This window comes from Felis catus, chromosome A1, assembly GCF_018350175.1.
Source record: "Felis catus isolate Fca126 chromosome A1, F.catus_Fca126_mat1.0, whole genome shotgun sequence".
Lineage (NCBI taxonomy): Eukaryota > Metazoa > Chordata > Mammalia > Carnivora > Felidae > Felis > Felis catus.
In genome coordinates, this window is record NC_058368.1 from 231,261,017 (window position 1) to 231,281,301 (window position 20,285).

A 20,285-nucleotide genomic window follows, 5' to 3' on the forward strand; every position below is an offset into this window, starting at 1 on the left:
AATCCTCACGTGACACACCCGCCTCTCAGCCCTTCCAGAAGCATCTGTACTTGAGCGGTTGGTATTATAATCGAAAGCCAGACCATTTAACCAACGCCGAGTAAGTCCAGCAAGTGTGGGAGTTGGGAACCCACAAGAGTGCTGTCCTGCGTGGGAATCTGGCCTTGGGGTCATGGTCAGCGGAAGCACAAGGGACTGGTCTTGCACTTCACGAGACAGCTCTCTGGGGTCCCCATTCGGCTGTCAGATTAGGAAAGTGGGCCCGGAGGGAAGGCTCGTTTGAAAAGCCCACCGAAGCGTCAGGTAGAGACTTCACGACCTCAGCTACCGAAGACTCTGGATCCTAGTTGACAGACTGTCTTTTACCCAGTGTCCTAATCCTCTTCCAGCACAGAGATAAGTATTTTGCGTTATAAAAAAAAGTCGGGGGGAGGACGCACATAGCTTGATGAGGGATTTGCAACTAGAACGTAAAGGTCACGGGTCACCTCGGAGAGGCCCTCTAATGAAGCAAAACCACCCCTCCAGGCTTTCCTGTTCGCAGGCCACGTGGTTTCTCTGCCCCAGACCCACCGGGAACGCGCGAGGCCCACTTTGGAGCGGAGGGGTGGTCTGGCGGCTCCTCACGCGACCACGGACCCCTTCAGGCAAGCCTGTGTTGTCTGGAGTCCGGAATCAGTCCTCACGAAGCGTGTCTGAGTCTAGACTACGGATGCACGTGGACGCCGCACCCAGAAGCACACGGCAGATCATAGTGATGCCGACGCACAGCACACGTTAGAGGGACGTCCACGCTAGCTTGGGTTGAGTAGTTTTTAAGCTTTCAAAACTCGATGGTCTATTCCAGAACTTCCTGAGATGGGTGCGAGCTTAGCCAAACCACCAGTGCAGCCAGAGAAAAGACGACCAGCATGTTAGGGCTGACGAGCACCCAGGTGCACAGAAGGCAAGTGAAAGGTCACCAGTCAGAAAGGTTCAGATTCCGGTTCTGACCAGTTGTGGGAGGCTCCCCCTGGTGGCACACAAGTGAACTCGATCCCAAGACTGGCCAGAAAAATGGAACCCAGAGAACCACGCACACAAGTAAATGGCGCACAAGGCACAGAGGCTGCGGGGACCTGGGAGCCCGACGGCTGGGCGTCTGACCTGCTCTACCGCTCGCCGGCCATGAGGTCCCGGCAGAGGATCGGGCCTCGCCTGGAAGCTGTGGGAAAAGAAAGGTCTCCGTCCAGGGTGGTGGGAGAAGCGGGACGGTCGACGTCTTGGAACGAGGCCCGGTCACGTCCGTCATGGTTACTTTAGGAAGGAGAATGAAGTGACAGCAGCCCACCCACGCATGGTAACCTGGGGACCCTTCCTCGCACCCGGCCCACTGCTCGTGTTCCACGCCCCGCTCTGAACCTGCGCTGCTTTTGTCCCGCTGGGGAAGCCCCAGCCGTGCTCTAACGGCCCCTCCAGGTTTCTGCAGGGGGAGCAGGTGTCCGGCCGTTTGGGGAGGGTCAGGACAGGGGCAACCAAACACCCAGGGGACATGAGGCTGGAACCCACGCTCGCTACGTGGCTGGCAGCTCAAAGCACTTAGGACCCCCCCCCCCCCCATCTCACACTTTCCCACACTCCTCAGGATGGGTCTCCACAATCAAAGGACCCATCTACTTAGAGACGCACGGCATTTAAATACGTTTCATAGGACCAAGCCCGGTCTTCTTTCAAAGCTTGAGACCAGACTCCATGTTTAAGCTGTTACAAGTATCTACAAATTTAAAAAAAAAAAAAAGATCTACTCAACCAAACCCCTTCATTAGGGCAGCATTGGGTCGGTACAGCCAGTTTCTTAACTTGAAGAGAAGACAGCCGTTGTTTAAAGAGACCGCTTTAATAGAACAGATACAAAAGCCTGCGAGACCGCATTCCCATAACTGAACTTCTTTCAACAGGAGAACCATGGTAACTAAACAGCTGTTTCTATTATAGCATCTACAGTGTCTGAAAAAAGACACAGTAATAAGTAACTGTAGATGCATCACAAGACATCCATTTATTTAATCACAACAGTGAACCTTACTACTACATTTACTCTCAATTTTTTCTTTATTCTTCGGATTCCCCAGGCTTACGGATGTCATCGATCTTCAAAATCATTCTAACCATCTGTGTGGCAAGAGAGATCTGTTGCTTTTTGCCGATCAGAGTTTCTATGACATGCTGTTGCTTCATATCTGGAAAACACAAATAAATGAATTATCCTAAAACATATGTATTTGATATTAGTAACTTGCTCTCATTTTTACAAAGACCCTGAAACTTAAAAAAATATAAATCTGGGGACGACTGGGTGAGTCAGTTAAGTGTCTCTTGATTTCCACACAGGTCACGATCTCGAGGTTTGTGAATTCGAGCCTCGTGTCGGGTTCTGCACTGACAGCGTGGAGCCTGCTTGGGATTCTGTCTCTGCCCCTCCCCTGCTTGCGTGTATGCTCCCTCTAAAAAAAAAAAAAATTAAGAAGAAACCACTCATCCAGCTACATTTTCAGAGGGGTAGTAAGATTCCATTATTCCAGAGGACAGTCTGGAATTTGAACCTGGGTCCCAGAAAGCTGGGGGTGAAGGGGACCTCCCTTCAATGACAAGCCAAAGTGCTAGGTGACTGGCTAAAACCTTTCAGCGACATTTCATCCCACAAAATATTCACTCACATAATTTAGAAAGCCCAATGTAAGCGAAAAAATCAGACTGTATATGAAACAAAATAATTCCAAGAAAGATGTAAACAAATTTCAGCAGAACCAGGCATTCAAGTTAAAGAAAATGTGAATATCTGTCTGACAAAGAGTTGCTGCTCTTATTAAACTCTGCTGGCTGTGAACATGAAAACCAGGACATAGCTGCTGTTCTACATAAAAGCACAGATCATCTGATTCCGTGGGCTGGGAGTGGCTGCAAAAGTGCAGACCTGGGGGTGCCTGGGGGGGGGGCTCAGTTGGTTAAGCATCTGAACTCAGCTCAGGTCATGATCTCGTGGTTCGAACTCGAACTCCGTATCGGGCTCTGTACTGACAGCTCAGAGCCTGGAGCCTGCTTCAGATTCCATGGCTCCCTCTCTCTCTGCCCCTTTCCCGCTTGCGTGCTCTCTCTCAAAAACAAACATTAAAAAAAAAAAAATGTGGGCCTGGCCCATTAGTGAGAAATCACTGGCACCACCGTTCCAACAAGCTTAAGTGAAATCACCCTCTAAACTACACACATGGTTACGGTCCCAGTACGTCACATCTGAAAACACCCCTAAGTCCCGGACGAAAGCACAAAATAAGCAGACGGCACCAAGTCACCTGCCGGGCTGCTTCCCAGGACATCCAGAACCTACCTGACAGACATCGGTGTTAAAGAGCAAGAGAAGGAGGACTTTCTAAAACCAGAGACTGAAACGGAAGTCGCCTTTGGTGTAAGCCAGCGTGCTACAGCTTACTGTTATTAGGCAGTGCCGCGTTACAGGACCAGCAGCCTGACCAAATCCTCAGGTAATCAAACCGAAACATTCTACAAGTTAGGACCCGAATATCTGAAGTGCGGAAGTATCGAAGCTCACGGAAGGCACCGCGCACTGTGCGACCAGCAGGAGATCACCCGGTCTTGACCCAGACACGGCCCCACCGGGTTGTGACTGGCTCTCACCGTTTGTTCCCTTGTGCAAACAGTCAATCCCAAGAGCGGGGTTCGTCTCCTTCACTTGTCTGGCTCGGACTTCGGTCATGGTCTGGATGGGATTCATGCCACTGTTTTCGGCGAGGGCCATGGGGATGACCTCCAGGGCATCCGCGAACGCCCGCATGGCGTACTGCTCCAAGGTCGGGCACTGGAAGGGTACAGGTAAGCGTGCTTATTAGCAAAAAACAAGACAAAAAGCAGGCAATTTGGAAGGGTAAATTAAATCGCATACTTTGGAAACCTAACTCACGAAGAATTCTAAGAATAGGCCGTCTTGATTATTGTTAAACTACCAGGATATTAAAAGGTCACGACAGAGTAAGGACGGAGAAGACAGACATGTGAGAGGAGTCTGAAGACAAATCAGCTCTACTTTTAGTTATGACAGTCACGATATTCAATTTATTTGGAACTTCAAATGAGGACACTGAAGACTGGAGAGCGGTTACTGTCAAGGCTGGAAAGGTTGAAAAGGCTGAGCAATGCTGGTTTTCGGGAGGCTGAGCCTCAGTACGAGGGTGAGGACCAGGCGCTGCTCACCCACGGCGACGACACTTTGTTTCCCCCAGTTTGTTCAGTCCCACTGCCTTACGCCTTAGGCCTGGAGGCCCCGCACGGGTTTTACCTGGTCCGCTTCCTGGCTGACGGCCAAAGCACACGAGATTTCGGCGGCGCCTCCGCCATACACGACACGATTGTCCCGGATGAGGTTCCGGATGACACACAGAGCATCGTGAAGGGATCGCTTTGCTTCCTCGATGATCTGGGGAAGACAGTTCCGCAGAAGTTAACATTAGCACAATCTAGTGTTTTAGAGTCAAATCCGCGGCGCCTCGTTGAACCTGTTTGCCGGGTACCGGCATCAAAGCCACCTTGCTTAGGAACAAATGGAGAGCACGCACCAGAATGTTCATTACCGGGTGATTTCTGCCGTTCTCCCCCTTTTCTCTGCCACGTGGTTACGTGAACACCAGGCGGAGGCAGCCAGTGACTCATTTCGGGACACGTGACCACGGGAAGTGGTCAGATGAGCCAAAACCGACCAAGAGACACCTGAGGCCCGTCTCACGGATGCCGATGCGGTACAGACCCACTCTCGCGGGAGGGAGATTAGCAGCGTGGATGCACCCGGGCCCCTACTTCCACCCGAGCGACGCAAAAAAGGCCTGCGTAGCACTAACAGGTAGCACCGAATATGGTCTTCGGTGATTTTACACCTCGGTAAGCCACGGTTTCTTTGAGAAAAATGATCGTTTTTTGAGAAATGGCACCCGTACCTCAGTCAAACACGTTCTGGGCAAAACCAAACCCTACACCAAGGGCAGAAAACAATGCAGGGCAAGTCACTAGGATTCTCACCATCTTATTTCCTCCTCTGATGAAAATGGTCACAGCCCTGGAGTTCTTACACTGCTCGATGACCAGCATCTTGTCCTTAGTCGTCCCGAAGGAGATCTCCTTCACGAGCCCGGCGAAGCCTAGTTTCTCAGGGGTCAGCTCTGAGAACCGCGGCACGATCCGCCCTCCTGTCGCGATGGCGATCAACTAGGCGGGGTGGGTCGGGGGAAGGAAGGCGCTGGTGAGCAGTGGGCTCTCACGATCAGACCGCAGAGGAGCCAAATTCCACCCAGGGCTACCTCGTGCCCGAACTGCAATCCACTCTAGCCTCAAATTTCAAGGTCAACCCAAGAAGGCACACGAAACAAGTGGGTTTCTGAGGAGCCGGTGTCTCGGGGTGACGCCACCACCCTCCGTGTCACCGTGTCCTGACCGGATCGCACCCTGGCTGCGGTGAGGACCGGAGGCCGAGCCTGCCCCGGGGCACGGACCACGTGTGGGACGGCGGTCGGCGTGTGGCTGACACACCAGTCGGTAAGCAGGTGTCCCTGCCTCAGAGAGCCAAGTGGGACGACACACGGAAAGCATTTCTAAATCCCACGGAACACCCGAAACTCGCAGCACTGTGGCTGAAATAGAGAAAGATCGCAGCACTCTCCTCTCTCCCCGCTGGCCCTCTAACTGTGGAGCCTTGACACTGTGGTTATTCACGGCAACTGCTCCCCAAGCAGGCCCCCAGCACGCACAGGCATCGAGCCTGAGCCCTGCGTTCGGAAGTCTCTTCCCACGAGCCGCCTACCTCTATTTCCGGTCCTCCTACCCAACGCACCGCAGGCAAGTTATTCTGAAGAAGTAAATGATTGGCTTCGTCGTCGAAGCCCCATTGGCAAATGGCTAGGTTAGCGCCAGTTTCTTTTATCTGTGGGGGAGAAAAATGCCCATCACGTTAGTAAGTATTCCTTGTGCTCGGGGAAAAAGATGAGGCGCACAGAGGGGCATGAGAGGTGGGAGCGTTAAAATAAAGCAGAGAAAAGAGAAGGGAGGAAGCACAGAAGTGTCTACCTTCTGTCAGGCCCAAATCCCAAATAATGAGCAAGTATCAAAGGGAATCACTTCAGTTCTTGATATGCTTTCAGAATCAGTACTTCAGGGGCACCTGGGTGCTCACGCAGTTAAGCATCAGACTCCATCTCGGCTCAGGTCATGATCTCACACTTCGTGAGTTCGAGCCCGGCTCTCTGCTTTCCTTCTTCCGTGACCCTCTGTCCGTTAACAGCCGACTCGTTCCTGCACATTCCTCGCTTCTGCCACGTTCTCCCCGGGGGCCAAACCTGGTTGTCCCCTGGAAACCAGCCTGCCTCAGCATTTGTCCTCACACGGCTCTTTCTCCTCCCTCGTGCCCCTCACAAGTACCTACAACGTTCCTCTTTGGGCCATTCCTGTTCTTTAAAAACATGCAGCCCATCACCTTCCTGTCATCATCCCCGGCAACCCGCATATCCACCAACACGCCTATCCGATTCCCTCGGCCTCTTAGGTCCTGCCACCTTGTCGCCCCGGGCACCCTGCCTGGCATTTCCACGGCAGCCTTGTAGCCCAGGTGACGGGTCTTCAGCCCCTCCGACCTCTCAGCATGCCAACCCTGCTCCTGCCTCAGGGCCTCTGCACCCGCTGTCCGTCCCAGCTTACCCCAGCCGGGTAAGTGCCCCTCCCCCAGGTAGGTGGGTCTCTGCCTGAGAGGCCCCGTCTTTAGCACGGCCCCTACCCACCATCCCCTTACTCTGCGCCGCAAGAGCAACGGCTCTACTTTGGTCGCTGCTGTGTCTCAGGTCCCTACGACGGTGCCTGGTATGAGGTAGGCGGAGACACAGATCACGCAGGAGCAGACGAACCCAACTCCCCCCCTGAAGAGAGACATCCACGTAACTTCTTGCCTGTCTGTCACGAGTAACGTTTCAACCCATACCCACGTCCACGTACCCGTGTGCGGATGCTGGAAGTCCCCAAGGACAGAGGCCCAAAGAGGAACCACTGTCAGGGTGTGCATGCTTATTAGCAGCCTGAGGGGGAGAGTTGAGGTGTTTAATTTTTTTTTTTTCCAACGTTTTTATTTATTTTTGGGACAGAGAGAGACAGAGCATGAACGGGGGAGGGGCAGAGAGAGAGAGGGAGACACAGAATCGGAAGCAGGCTCCAGGCTCCGAGCCATCAGCCCAGAGCCTGACGCGGGGCTCGAACTCACAGACTGCGAGATCGTGACCTGGCTGAAGTCGGACGCTTAACCAACTGCGCCACCCAGGCGCCCCAAGGTGTTTATACCCTGAACATACGAGCTTGGCTTAGATGCGTCCAGGACAGTATCGTAAAATCAAGAGCGCAGCTCGAAGGTCACGGAGCCAACTCTCTGAGGCGCTCCAGACACGTGAGCATTTTGTGAATCGGGTCTCTTCCCCCTTAAGCCTTTCTGTGCCACCTGATTTCTTCTCTCTGTGAATGCTGATGACTATTCTAACTTAAAAGTGAAAAAAGGGGGCTCACACCGACACGGCACCTGCAGCCACGCGCTGAAGAATCAAGACGGTAAAGAGGAGTGCCACGTTACCACCTACAGACCTACCTCACGAAAAGCTATGGGAAGACTTACTTGCTGAATCATCTCTTCAAACTTCTCCTTTTCGTATTTCTGAAGGGCTTTATAATCTTCCACAGAGGTCACATCCAGCTTATGCTTGGTCTTTGGTTTTGGCGGTTCAAAAGGACACGTGAGGATTGCAATCTTGGCATTTTCCACTTGCTGTGGGGACAAAGAGAATCTTTCAATTCGTGGATTTAGGAGTGAAAAACAGCGTGAAGCCGTGCAGGACACGGACTCACTTTTGGCATCTGTGGGTGACTGAAATCCTTGTCCACGATCACGCCCTTGATAAGTTTCGTGTCCTCCAGCCTCCCGCCCACTTTGCCTTCCACTTTGATGAGCTCGAAGTCCACGTCTCTGCGCTGCATGTCTGCTACGGTGAGGACAGCGTTCACAGCGATCTCAGCCATCTGCCGGTGACAGCTGTTAACCCTGATGAAAACAAAGAGCAACCTTTCACTCCACTACAGCCACAGCAGGACCCAGAACGTAACGTGGCAACTTAGACACGTCTTATAAAACGAAGGACGCTCAGACTCTGTAGACAGCTATGCCACTAGAACCTCCACTTTCAAGTTTGGGGCAGGGGTTCTCAAGCTGGGATCCACAGAACCCAAAGAGAGCCATAAACTGGGACGGGAGAAAATGACATCTTGTGTAAATGGGGTGCAGCATTCAGTAAGAAGCCAGAGGACTCCACATGGCTGCTTCCCTTGCAGGAATTTCCACCAACATCAGTTCCGGGCGGGGGCGGGGATCTTTTCTGAAAGCTTTGAAACATCTGAATAAATTGCTCAATAAATTTACTTTTGGTTCTGGAAAAACTTCAAGGGAAATTTAATACTTGAAACAGTGCATGAAATCTCAACTCATCTTAGAGAAAAGATAATGGGGAAACCGTAAACATTAGTGTCCTAAGTGATTTATAACTTGCCTCACGCTATGTTTGGCCGCTGTCAGTTGTTTTGAACATTTTCTGTAGTAAAGACCTATACATACATGGATTTTACAAAGACTTACAAATATAACAAGATCAACTTACAAAGCAATGATAAGATTCGTGCATTTCAACTAGGACACTTTCCTTTCAGGAGAACAATAGTGTGCCGTGACAGAGACCATCCCGGTGGCCCCCTTGCCCAGCAGCTGGTCTCAGCACCCGTATAAGAGGGCACCTGGCACCCAGCACATTCTAGCACAGCATGGCGGCAGAGGCTTCTCCCTAGGGGTGGAGAGGGCAACAATTTTGTTGCACTTCCCCTGACCTCTGAATCAAGGCCATGCCTTTTTGCTAAAACTACCACACAAATTAAAGTTTAAAATGTTTCTCACCCTGATCTTGATTCGAAAAACCAGTAATAAAGCTCCTCATACTAGAATTTTTATGCTACATCGTGCCAAGAGCCCACAGGTCTCCATTATTGTTCAAATAAGTGTCTTTTGGCTGAGGCTGCTTTGGGTCTCCAGAGGACAGAGACTGTGTCTCTGTGCCCTTAAGATGTGGCAGCAGGCCTGGTAAATAGCAGGCATTATGCAAGCGTGGAAAACACCCCATGTAAGTCACTTTCAAGACTGCCCCTTCTCACTAAATTAAGATTCTGGACCAGTAACTTGCTTGGTCAATAATGAAAAGTAGAGCCTCTCCTCCTAAATGGCTTCCTAGCAAAGAAATGGTAGAAGGTGTTTTGAAGGCTAACATTCCCCAAGCAGGACCATTTATTTCTGCTTGACTGCTAACACAGCCTATCCTGCTAAATCAAAGCCCTGGATCTCTTACAAATACTGAGAGGATTTAATACCCAAGCCTGGAACTTCAGTTTCCAACTAAAACACAAGATGCATGTGGCTACACCTGCATTAGAAACAAAGCAAAGCAAAATAACAACAAAAGAAGAAAGAAGTTCATCGAGTCCGCATGAAGCTACGTGCGATCGTTACAAAAGGAGGTTTTTAGCAATAAGCACACACGTTTTGCTTCCTCTAGAAGCGCTGAAGAACTGTATTGTGAACGTACACTTTGGAGCCCAGCGTGGTTTTTGCTGTCTGGATCAGGGGCTCAGTGTCCTTCATGTCAACGAGGACGCTATCGCTGATCTTGTCCAGGTGCTCGATAGCAATGCGGGCGGCCTGTTCATAGCCGTCGGCGATCCTGATCGGGTGAATGCCGCGGTCCAGCAACTGCTCAGCTTCCTCCAGCAGGGCGCCAGCCAGGACTGCAGACAAGACAGCGCACAACCACGTCAGGCAAGCACTGACACTTACACCATCGATACCAATTAGATGCTACACCCTGGGAATGTGAAGGGTCCAATATTAAGGCAAAAGGATCTGGGAGGCTGAAGTGTTGGTTTTGCTTCTAGCAAAGATCTAACAGGTCACCCCTTATAAACGGATGTTCAGCTCTCAGTGATGGACAAAACGTAAGTGAAGAACGTAACCTAAGAACGTTTAAGGGCAAAAAGCTCGTGTTTCCCGAGCCAAGGATTTCGTTTTAAGATTTTTTAAAGTAATCTCTACACCTAATTTGGACTTGAACTTACAACCCTGAGGTCAAGAACTGCATGTTCTACCAACTGAGCCGGCCAGGCGCCCTGCCAGGAGAGGGATTTCTAGTCAGTAAAATTTGTGCTGGTGATAAGAGAATTTATATATAATATGCTTATGGTTTATCCTCCCCACCACCTTCCTTCCTCCCGTTATTTTAGGGCCACAAAGATGATGATATTTGTTTTAATACTGCTATACTCCAAGCACATCCATAACAGTGCTTGGTTCCCAACAAATACTTGCTGAATAAATGAATTCAAACCTCATCTGCAGAAAAGGTAACGTTAAAACTATTTCTCTCTTCCATCTTCCCCATCTCTAAGTATATCAGAACTTCAGAGAAAGCGTAAGAACATTCAAATGAATCGTTTACTGATTAACGCTATTTTGCCACATTTGTTTTCTCTACGAACCCACACCTATTCCCTTCAACTATGTGAGAGGCACAGAAATCATGACACGTCTCAGCTGTAAGCTAAGATACGAGGGCAATCTCCCTATCACTCTAACATACCTGTCACACTCAGGACACTTAACAGGGCACTACTCTGCGATGCACGATCCACAAATCCTCCCATGTATCCCAAACACCCCCCACAGTTTAAACAAAGAAAAAGCCCGCATCCGATCAAGTGTTCTGCATTACAGCCGCGTGTCATTTCTCTTTGGCTCCCCTGATCTAGAAGAGCCGCTTAACTCTCCCCTGAAGAACTGTCCTGTTGTTCCAGGACAAGGACTTCTGAAGAGTCTGGGCCGCTTATATTTCGGCATGTCCTTCAACCTGGATTTGTGCAACAGTCTTCTCATGATCTGATTCAGAGCAAACACTCTTGGCAGGTGTGCGTGACTTTAAGGAATGCCTCTCAAACAAGTAAGGATAATTTGCTTTCTTACCAACCACTCCCGTGGTCCCATCTCCAATTTCATCATCCTGTGATTTGGACAGTTCAACCATCAGCTTGGCAATCTGGTGATCGACGTCCATCATGCTTAAAATGGTAGCACCATCGTTAGTCACCGTCACATCGCCATCTTTGTCCACCATCATTTTATCAAGCCCTAGGAAGACAGCAATGTTTAGAATGACATTATGCAAAAAACAAAAACAAAAAAAGCCCCCCCCCAAACAAAACCAAACAAAAATGCAATCTGCACCAAAAACGAAAAAAAAAGCTAGACCTCTTGACCCAATGCCTATTTACAGAATTTACCAGAAAAATTCAGCATACATAAGAGAGTATCTGTGTGCATTTTTGCACTGGCGAGTACAAAACCACCTAAAGGGCTAAAACTAGAGAAATGGGGGTGAGGAGCATCACTAAATGTATTAATTACAAAAAATGACAGCCCTGATGTGGAAAATGCTAATAAAATGTTAAAAGAAGAAAAAAACCTCTGACCTAAAATTGTATGTGCGCTTATAAACGTGTTTAAAGCCTGAAATACACAAAACAAGTGTGTCAGTGCCAGAGGCCTAGGACGCCCCCTGCTCCATGTCCCAAATTTCTGTAAAAGGGTTCCATCAACTCTCCACGATTTAGACATAACACGCATTAACACAGAATGGTAGTCTCTTACCATTTGGTCCAAGTGATGTTCTCATTGTGTTTGCTACAGCTTTTGCTGCCATGATATGAGACTAAATGAAAGACACAGAAAAGGTTCAAGTTACGAATTAATAATTCAGTGGTTTTCTTTAAAGTTTATTTTTATTTATTTTGAGAGAGAAAGAGAGTGAGCACAAGAGGGAGAGAGCAGAGAGACAGTGAGAGCATCCCATGCAGGCACCCCCCGACATGGGGCTTGAACTCATGAACCATGAGATCGTGACCTGAGCTGGAGTCAAGAGTCAGATGTTTAACCGACTAAGCCACCCACCCAGGCCCCCCAATTTTTAATAGTTAGAAGCATACACTTGATGATTATAAAATCCAGTCATACAGAACAGTTTCTGTTCTCCAGAAGCTTCTACATTTAAGAGGCAACACCCAAGTCTAAACCTTGTCGTGATAACCACCAGCTTCAGTAGCTAATTCTTACGCAAAAGAATGAGAGCCTAGAGCTTTAACTCCCAGCACACCTACAAGGCAGGTTCTCTTATCTGCCCCACTTCACAGCAGGTGCGGTCTGACGGCACAGGGACAGGCCTTGCAAGACCGTCCTGCAATGCTAGCCTCATGTCAAGAGTCCAGATGTACACGTACAGCCCCTTGAACCGGCATACTAGCAGAAATACACCCAGAAACTGACGGCTGAGTCAATACACAACCCATAGGTGAAAAGTCACCCTTGCCATCTGCCCAGGGCATCGACAGCTAACTCAATGGAAACCTGCAAGCATCCTTTCCTGCTTGCACACACGATCAGCAGTGTGTTTTTTCTGCAGATGCTGTTTCCTTCGTTCCTTGTCTTGCTGTCACCAGCCTGGCCTGGCTCCACAGCACCCTACAGAAATCCGGGGTCTCTGATCTCACCTCCTGTCCTTTAGGTCCATCCGACGCCCAGCTAACTCACCCATTTTCCTCAACCGTGTCATCTGCCGGTCCCCAAACCTCCAATGACTCCCTAGTGCCTCAACATGGAGTCTGAAAGCTTCAGTTTTTCTTCAATGCCCCCCACAATCTGAGACCTAGTTCCCTTCCAGTGACGATGGCGGTCCATGTGTCCCCCCCCCATATGCCCTCTGATCCTTGAAGCGCTAATGCACCGAAGGCCCTCCAGTCATCAAAACGCTGACCGACACTGAACGCAGTTCAAATGCCCATGATCCGCGGAGCCCTCCCTAGTCACTGCATCTGGCAGCTGAGACAAGACACAGAGTTCACGGATCGGTGAAAATACTGGTAACCACGAAAATACACTTTGCCCAATCTGTCAGTGTAATGGACTTTTTAGAGGAAGGTAATCACAGGTAAGCCGCTCTTAACCAGGGAGGATTCTGTCCCTCAGGAGCCCCCTGGCAATGCCTGCAGACATTGCTGGTTCTAACAAATGGGGTGGGAGCCGCTAACAGCACAAAGTGGGTAGAGGCCCGTCTGCTGCTCCGCGTCCGACAGAGGACAGGCCCCCACAACAAAAAGAATGACCTGGCCCCGAGTGCTAACCCTGCCGATGCTCCGAACTCTGGCTTTGGAGTCAGCCAGGGGTGGGCTTGAATCACGGCCCCGTTCTGGGTTAGCTCTGTCACCTTACCCGCTCCGGGGCCACGCTTGCAGCTGTCACCCCAATACCTACACCTCCGAGCGTGAGGATCGTGTGATGCAGAGTACGAGTGCCCGTCAACTAGCTAGCGTGACAGCTCACGCACAACACGTAGCTTTTGTCGTGCTGTTACACACGAGGCACTGGAGGGTATGTTCTCCGCTGGTTCCTTTAAACGAACGATGAAACGGAGTATGTGATACAAGCGCTCGAGTATCCACCACAGATGGAGCACCGGGTGGCCCCTGCTTAAGTCGCCCCGTTCGATCCTCATCCCCAGCTCCACAGAGGCGTGCCGCCCCCGCCGAGAAAGGAGGTTCAGAGAGGCTGTGCAGCTTGTCCTAAGGCAAACAGCGAGGGAACTCTACGGTTTGTTTCTTCGTCTGTTTAAACAGGCTTGCGCTCACCTGGACTCCTGGCGGTTTAACGCCTCTGGTCTTTCTTGGCCCCTTTGGTCCACCAGACCCTACTTTCTGAAGCACGCTTCTACCTCAACCGTGGCTCTGCTCAAACCCCCCTCAAGGGCTCCCTCCTTCCAGGGATAGCATCTTGACTGTGGGGCATTCAAGGGCTTCCACCTTTGGGGCCCTACCGTTCACTGAGACGAGACTGTGCTCCTTCCAAACCAGATTGCTCTTCTGCCCTACAACGTGCCATGCGTTCTGCCCAGCTTTTGGCTTTTGCTGTCCCTTCTCCCCCAGGTGCTAGCGCTCTCTCTCTCTCTCTCTCTCTCTCTCTCGCATTCAAAGCAGTGACGCCATCCCCGATCAGAAGCCAGTCTCCACTAAACGTCTCTAGGACACCCTCCAACTTTTAGCTGCATCCGTAACTGGTGATTCCAGTCACACGCTGCCTTGTGTTACGGTCACTGGTGTCCACTTTCCACTCTTGCGGTGGTAAGTTTCTGCGTTAAAAGCACACGTTTTTAATTTTCACGACACCGCATCCAGTATTACGCCACGCATTGCAAGAAATTACTCTATAACCGACCAAGTCTTTAAGGAGTGACCGGAAAACGAACGGCATCCTCATGGGCTATTGTTTCTCTCGTAGCCGGGTGACCTGAGAATGACCTCTGCCTTTCCCGATGGAAACACCGTAAGGAACGACCACAGGCTGGAGAAGCGATCGGAGACGCGGGCTCAGAGCCTAGGACTTGAACCCGCCCCACCCAACGCTGAAGGGCGCTAGCGGCTCCACCCCAACTCCCAAACCGGGATTAAAGGCTTCTACATCGGCCTCTCCCGAGCTAAAGGAGCGGGGTGCAGGGCCGAAGACGAGAGGGGATCCCCGACCTTTCCGGGGAGCACATGGCTGAACCGCTCCCATGCTTGCGCAGGCGCAGAGCCGCGGGCTTCGGCCGCCTCCCCTCTCATCCCACCGCCAGCGTCCGTCCCGTTACCTTGAGGGCTTCAAGTCCCATAAGACGAGACTTGCGATCCTGATCCTTGATGATGAGGAAAGGGCGCCCATATTCATCGAAGGCGAGGGTCCCGACCGACGCCATGGTGCGGCAGCACTGGTTACTTTCCCCAGACCGGCGGAGTCCGCTCCGGAACCGAGAGCACGCCTTCCGGTCGCGGGAGGGCGCCACAGCGCGCGCGTGCGCAGTCCGGGCGCGCGAGACTTATTTTTCACGCGAGACTAGTTTAACGCCACACCGTAGCTTCTGGAATCAGGGGCCTCAGGGAACTTCTATCGTCCAGGACCCTGTCGGGGAGAGGAAGCTCGAAGACGCGGACGGGAACTTAAAACCCTCCAGCCGAGAGCAGATCGAGCTCATCTGCTAAAGCTTCACGCTCGAGAGTTTCTGGGCAGGGGGCCCCAACGAGGAACTCGTTTCGTCACGCCGTTAGTTTCTCCCTCCGTGCCCCCCCTCCCCGGCTCGGAGGAGATGGTAGAACCCACTTCCGGATTTCCATCCTCCCAGCCCCGCCTCCGGCCGCAGGAAATCTCGCGATGGAGGGAGGAGGCGGTGAGCCGGCGGGCGCGGCGGGCTGCCGGGGTGGCGGGGCCGGGCTTCACGTTGGGCTCCTGGCCGGGCGGGAGTGGGAGCCGCCGGCCGCAGCCCTGGCTCGGAGTCTGGCGTGCGGGGCGCGGGCCGCAGTGCGCGCGCTAGTACCCGCGTCTAGCTGCCCGGAGCTGTTCTGAGCGCCTTAGGGCGAGTGACTCCCGGCGTGTGCAGCACGATCTTCTGAGTTGACCGGGGTGCCCCCGTGTGGGTGGGGATCCGCGTGGCCCCTTGCCAGCTGGGTCTCGGTGGGCAGTAGCCTCTTCGTGCCTCGGTTACCTTGCTTGCAAAAATAGCAATGGGAACCGTACTGTCTGCCTTGCACGGCTCCTGAAAGGATTCGGGGGGAGCAGTGCCGGGCCCTTAGCAAGTTCCGTGTAAGTGTTCGTTGAAGAAATCCTCATTGTGCACATCGTCCAGTAACTTGGCCAACTTCAGACGGCTAGTAAGAAGCAAGATTGTGTAGCGCTAAGGGTCCCACTCCAAAGCCCCGCTTTGTGCTGCCTTGGCGATCTTCCCTGGCCATTCTATCTTTCTAATATTCTGTCCTCTAAATAGCTTCTGCCGCCTTTGCTTGAGAACACTGATCATGAGCTAATAATCCTTTACAGGCTTAGATTCGGCCACAAAAAAAAGAACAGGTGACCTTTGAACAATGTGGGCGTTCGGGGTGCTGGTGCTGTCTACACATGTGCAGTCAGACCTGTGCAGTCAAAATCCACCTATAACTTTCGACTCCAGCCCAGCCCCCTCCCCCCCGCCCAAATTTTACTAACAGCCTATTGGTCAGAAGTCCGCGTTTTTGTTTGTATGTTATATGCCGTGTTCTTATGATAAAATAACCTAGAGGCGAGGTGTTATTAAAATCATAAAAGAAAATGAATTTGCATTTCTCTATGAAAAAAAATCCACCTGTAAGTGGATTTGCGTAGCTCAAACCCGTGTTGTTGAAGGATCAAGTGTACTGATGCTCGGATCTTGGAAACATTATGCCAAGTGAAGGAAGCCATTCCTAAAAGACCACATACTGTATGAGTCCACTTCTGTGAAAGTCCAGAATAGGAACCCTAGGGACAGAAAGTCAGTTAGTGGTTGCTTAGGCCTAAGGTGTGAAAGGAAAGGTGGGGGGTGATAGGTAAAGCTTAAGGGTAATGAGAATGTTTTTAAAATTGACTGTGGTGATGGTGACATCTATCTATGAATATACTGAAAACCTTAGGATCATATATGTTAAATGGGCACATTGTGTGGCATATGAGTTACATCTCAATAAAGCTGTTAAAAACTATGGATCTCTTCCCAAGCATAGTATTGAGACTGACAATAGTAGCCAACAGTTATCACTTACTGTCTCGTTTAGAGCACTAAGTGCTTTATCTGTATTCTTTTTTTTAAGTGTTCCAATAATCCTGTGAGGACAGTATCGTTTCTGAATTTTACAAGCGAAGATTCTGAGCCTTGGCAAAAACTTATCTAATGTTTCACACTAGTTAACTTCTGTGACTCCAGAACTTGAGGACTCAAATCCTTTTAACCACTGTACTGTATAATTGGAATGCCCACAGGATAATTTTACAGAGGCATGGCAGATGGTGCTTTGATTTTTTAAAAAACAGTCAAATGCATGACTGTTGCTATATAGCATGTAAATTCCTCCGTGCGATGCTGATAAGTGTAACAAAAGGTATTTAAAACCTTTGCTTTCCATCGAACACCGTCACCTACCTAAACTTTACCTTTTATCTTACCTCCAGCACCAGCAGCAGACTTTTGTTGTTCTTGTTTCTGAGTTGGTTTTCCACTGTGTAACCAGATTTAAAAGTCACTTTAGAAGTGCCTGGGTGGCTCAGTCAGTGGAGTGTCCCACTCTTGATTTTGGCTCAGGTCACGTGTTCCTCAGGGTTGTGTTCCTCGCTAACCTTGCCTGTTTGAGTTGCTCTCTCGCTCTCTCTCGTGCTCTCTCTCCCCCCCTCCCCGCTTCTGCTTGTGGGTATGTGTGCTCTGTCTCTAAAGTAAAAAACAAAACAAAGCTCACTTTAGGGGACCTCAGGTGTCCGGAACAAAGCTCTACTGTGCGTGAGATGTTGGTGATTGGTCGGTTGCCCTGGAGCAGTGACTCACTGCAGTGGGCCAGCTTTTCGTGTGTCCTGTGTTCACACCTGTACCTCACAAAGCTGTAACAGATCACCACATTTCATGAGTGTGGTAGGCAGACCCCCCCAAATACGTCCATGTCCTAATCCCTGGAACCGGTGAATATGTTACATGAGAGAATCTGCAGATGGGTTGAAGTTAGGACTTTGAGATGGGGAGATTCTGCTGGCTTGTCTGAATGCGCCCACTGTCATCACAGGGTCCCTATAAAGAAAAGGGAGGGGTGCCTGGGTGGCTCATTCGGTCGAGCGGTGGTGGACTAGTGGTTGTGAGTTCGAGCCCTGTCTTGGGCTCTGTGCTGACGGTGTGGAGCCTGCTTGGGATTCTTTCTCCCTTTCTCCCTGCCCCTCTCCTACCCAAGCTTGCTCTCTCAAAATAAATAAACAGATTTAAAAATAAAGGGGGGAGGCAGGAGAGTCGGAAGGAGGTATCCCGATGGAAGCAGAGGTTGGGGTGACATGGGGCCACTGGCCCAGGAATGCAGGTGGCCTCTAGGAGCTGGAAAAGGCAAGCAAACCTATCCCACCATAGAGCCTCCGGAAGGAACCCAGTGCTTCCAACCCATTTCAGATAGCTGACCTCCAGACCCGTTTGATAATGAGCATGTGTTGTTTTAACCCTCTGAGTTTGTGGTGGTTTCCTACTGCAGCCTTGGGAATGGAATCCAGTGGGCGCTTCGAATGGCTTACTGATTCCTGCAGCCATGAATAAGAACGTCTTCGAATGACCAGAATCCGGTGTCCTCCCTCTTACTGTCTTCTGTTTCTTATGATTCCTGTGTTTCTGGCCTTGTCTTCTCTACTACACCGAGCTGCTTCAGGGCAGCCTCGCTCCCTGTAGGGTTCAGCATCTAGCCAACTGTGGATAAATAATAACGGCAGCGGGCCCTGTTGTGCTGGGCAATGTTCTAAGTGGGTCCCCTAGTTTCATCCGCGCGGTGACTCTAATCCCCGTGAGTCAGACGAGCAAACTGAGGTTCAGAGAGGCGAAGGATCGTACCGTTGGCAAGGTGCGGAGCCCAGGTCCTAACCTTGGGGTTGTGCTCTTGATGTGTCCTTCCCCCTCGATCAATTTCAAAATGAAATCAATTTCAGTCTCCAGAACTTGAGATCCTCCTGAGGATGTATTTTATTTTCTTAAAGTTTATTTACTTTGAGAGAGTGTGCACACGTGGGAGGAGGGGTGGAGAGAGAGAGGGAGAGAGAGAATCCCGAGCAGACACCATGCTCAGTGCAGAACCCGACACACTCATGAACCGTGAGATCACAACCTGAGCCAAAAGCAAGAGTTGGACGCTCAACTGACTGAGTCACCCAGGCACCCCAAGAATGTATTTTGAAGGGTAAAACTCAAGAGGAGGATAGATCACTCATTTCTCTGTTTTCAGTGATTGGAGTTTGCTTTATTTCATATTGGTGCATTGAAATGATTATTTTATCTTTTGTTCTTTTTGGGTCTTTTTAAAAAATCTTTTCGTTATCATACTTATTTGTTTTTAGTGGAAACTGACTTTGGTCTCTTTTTACTTGAAAATCGTATTACTGCAACTGGATTATAGATGCCTAACCCGTTTTGATGTGGAATCTTTGCATCTTATTTAAAATAAGGCAGTAATTAGACATTTTAATGCTTATTTGTGAGGCTCTGTTCTAAACCGTAAAAATACAGAGTTCATGGTTAACATCTGTATTAATGGTTATATTGAATTCATAAAATGCTAAGTAGAGATGAACACATTGTTTTCTAAGGATGACTCAAAAAAATCATTATGTTGGGAGCAAAGGATTTTAGTTTTCTATTAGATTTAAAGAATTTTCTGTAAAACACATTACTTTAGTTGATAGAATTTGGAACTCAGTGTGGAATCCTTCATTTGTAAGTTAGATTGTATTCAGCTAAGTTATTCTTTACACAGTACGAGTTTGTCAATAAGAACCACAGGGAAAAAAAATACCTTGGATTTCAGATTTGGTGTGACGTATATATTTCCTGCTTGCTTTCCACCTAGGTACACCCCCAGAAATACTTGAAGAAAGTCAGTCAGGATGTAGTCTACCTACAGGTCTTGGAGCCAACGGTTTGAAGAAAAGCAGTTGGGGGTTCTTCCTTACTGGGATTGTTGGTGGGACCCTGGTGGCCGTGTATGCCGTGGCCACCCCGTTTCTAACACCGGCCCTCCGAAAAATTTGTTTGCCATTCGTTCCTGCAACTACAAAGCAGATTGCCAACGTTGTGAAAATGTTGCATTGCAGAAGAGGATCCCTGGTCGACATTGGCAGTGGCGACGGACGTGTTGTGAGTTCCACTAAGACATTTTAAGGTTTCAAACCCAAAGTTTTAAAATTTCTGCTTCACGTTTCTTGTGAGGCTTATGCAAAGCCCCGTTAAATCTGACGGTAATTAAGTCGTCATGTATTTTGTGTGTGTTAATGATCAAACCTTCCAGCATGATTTGGAATTTATTTTTCTGATTTAATTTTTCTGAAAGGAAAAAGTGCTCTGTAGATCTGCCAGGTAAAAAGGAGCAATTAATTGGTAATTATGAAATTGTCCAATAAAAAAACTTGGGTCAGTAGAGGTGGCATAATTAGAGGAAACATTGAGTCATAGAGTTTAACAGAGATGTTTGCTTCTGTATTTATTAATATTCTTACATGCATAATAATCTTAAGGGGTAATGTAGAGTTAAAATAA

At 49.7% G+C, this 20,285-nt stretch overlaps 2 protein-coding genes across 4 annotated transcripts in view; one reads left to right on the forward strand and one right to left on the reverse strand.

The window, feature by feature from the left end:
• Nucleotides 1-1,857: 1,857 nt before the first annotated feature.
• CCT5 (chaperonin containing TCP1 subunit 5) lies at nt 1,858-14,966 on the reverse strand. Its single transcript, XM_003981555.6, has 11 exons — nt 14,829-14,966; nt 11,804-11,864; nt 11,120-11,284; nt 9,693-9,891; nt 7,918-8,110; nt 7,688-7,837; nt 5,843-5,962; nt 5,065-5,250; nt 4,331-4,468; nt 3,673-3,853; nt 1,858-2,219 (listed from the first exon to the last, which is right to left on the reverse strand). The coding sequence occupies exons 1-11, from the start codon at nt 14,931-14,933 to the stop codon at nt 2,092-2,094; spliced, it is 1,626 nt and encodes a 541-aa protein (XP_003981604.1). The 5' UTR covers nt 14,934-14,966; the 3' UTR covers nt 1,858-2,091.
• A 301-nt stretch (nt 14,967-15,267) lies between these two features.
• Nucleotides 15,268-20,285, forward strand: part of ATPSCKMT (ATP synthase c subunit lysine N-methyltransferase) — a 240,033-nt gene continuing 235,015 nt past the window's right edge. For all 3 annotated transcript variants that reach the window (XM_006928110.5, XM_045038833.1, XR_006586322.1), the window contains exons 1-2: nt 15,268-15,401; nt 19,600-19,886. In XM_006928110.5, coding sequence (XP_006928172.2) covers nt 15,386-15,401; nt 19,600-19,886 — 303 coding nt within the window. In that variant the 5' untranslated portion in view covers nt 15,268-15,385. The remainder of the gene's footprint in view (nt 15,402-19,599; nt 19,887-20,285) is intronic.

Excerpts from the sequence above, each read along its gene's own strand:
- CCT5 (XM_003981555.6), bottom strand. The coding sequence starts at position 14,933 with ATGGCGTCGGTCGGGACCCTCGCCTTCGATGAATATGGGCGCCCTTTC. Across the intron at positions 5,251-5,842 it reads TAGGAGGACCGGAAATAGAG|TTGATCGCCATCGCGACAGG; the intron begins GTAGGCGGCTCG and ends CACCCCGCCTAG. Across the intron at positions 2,220-3,672 it reads TTTGCACAAGGGAACAAACG|ATATGAAGCAACAGCATGTC; the intron begins GTGAGAGCCAGT and ends TGTGTTTTCCAG.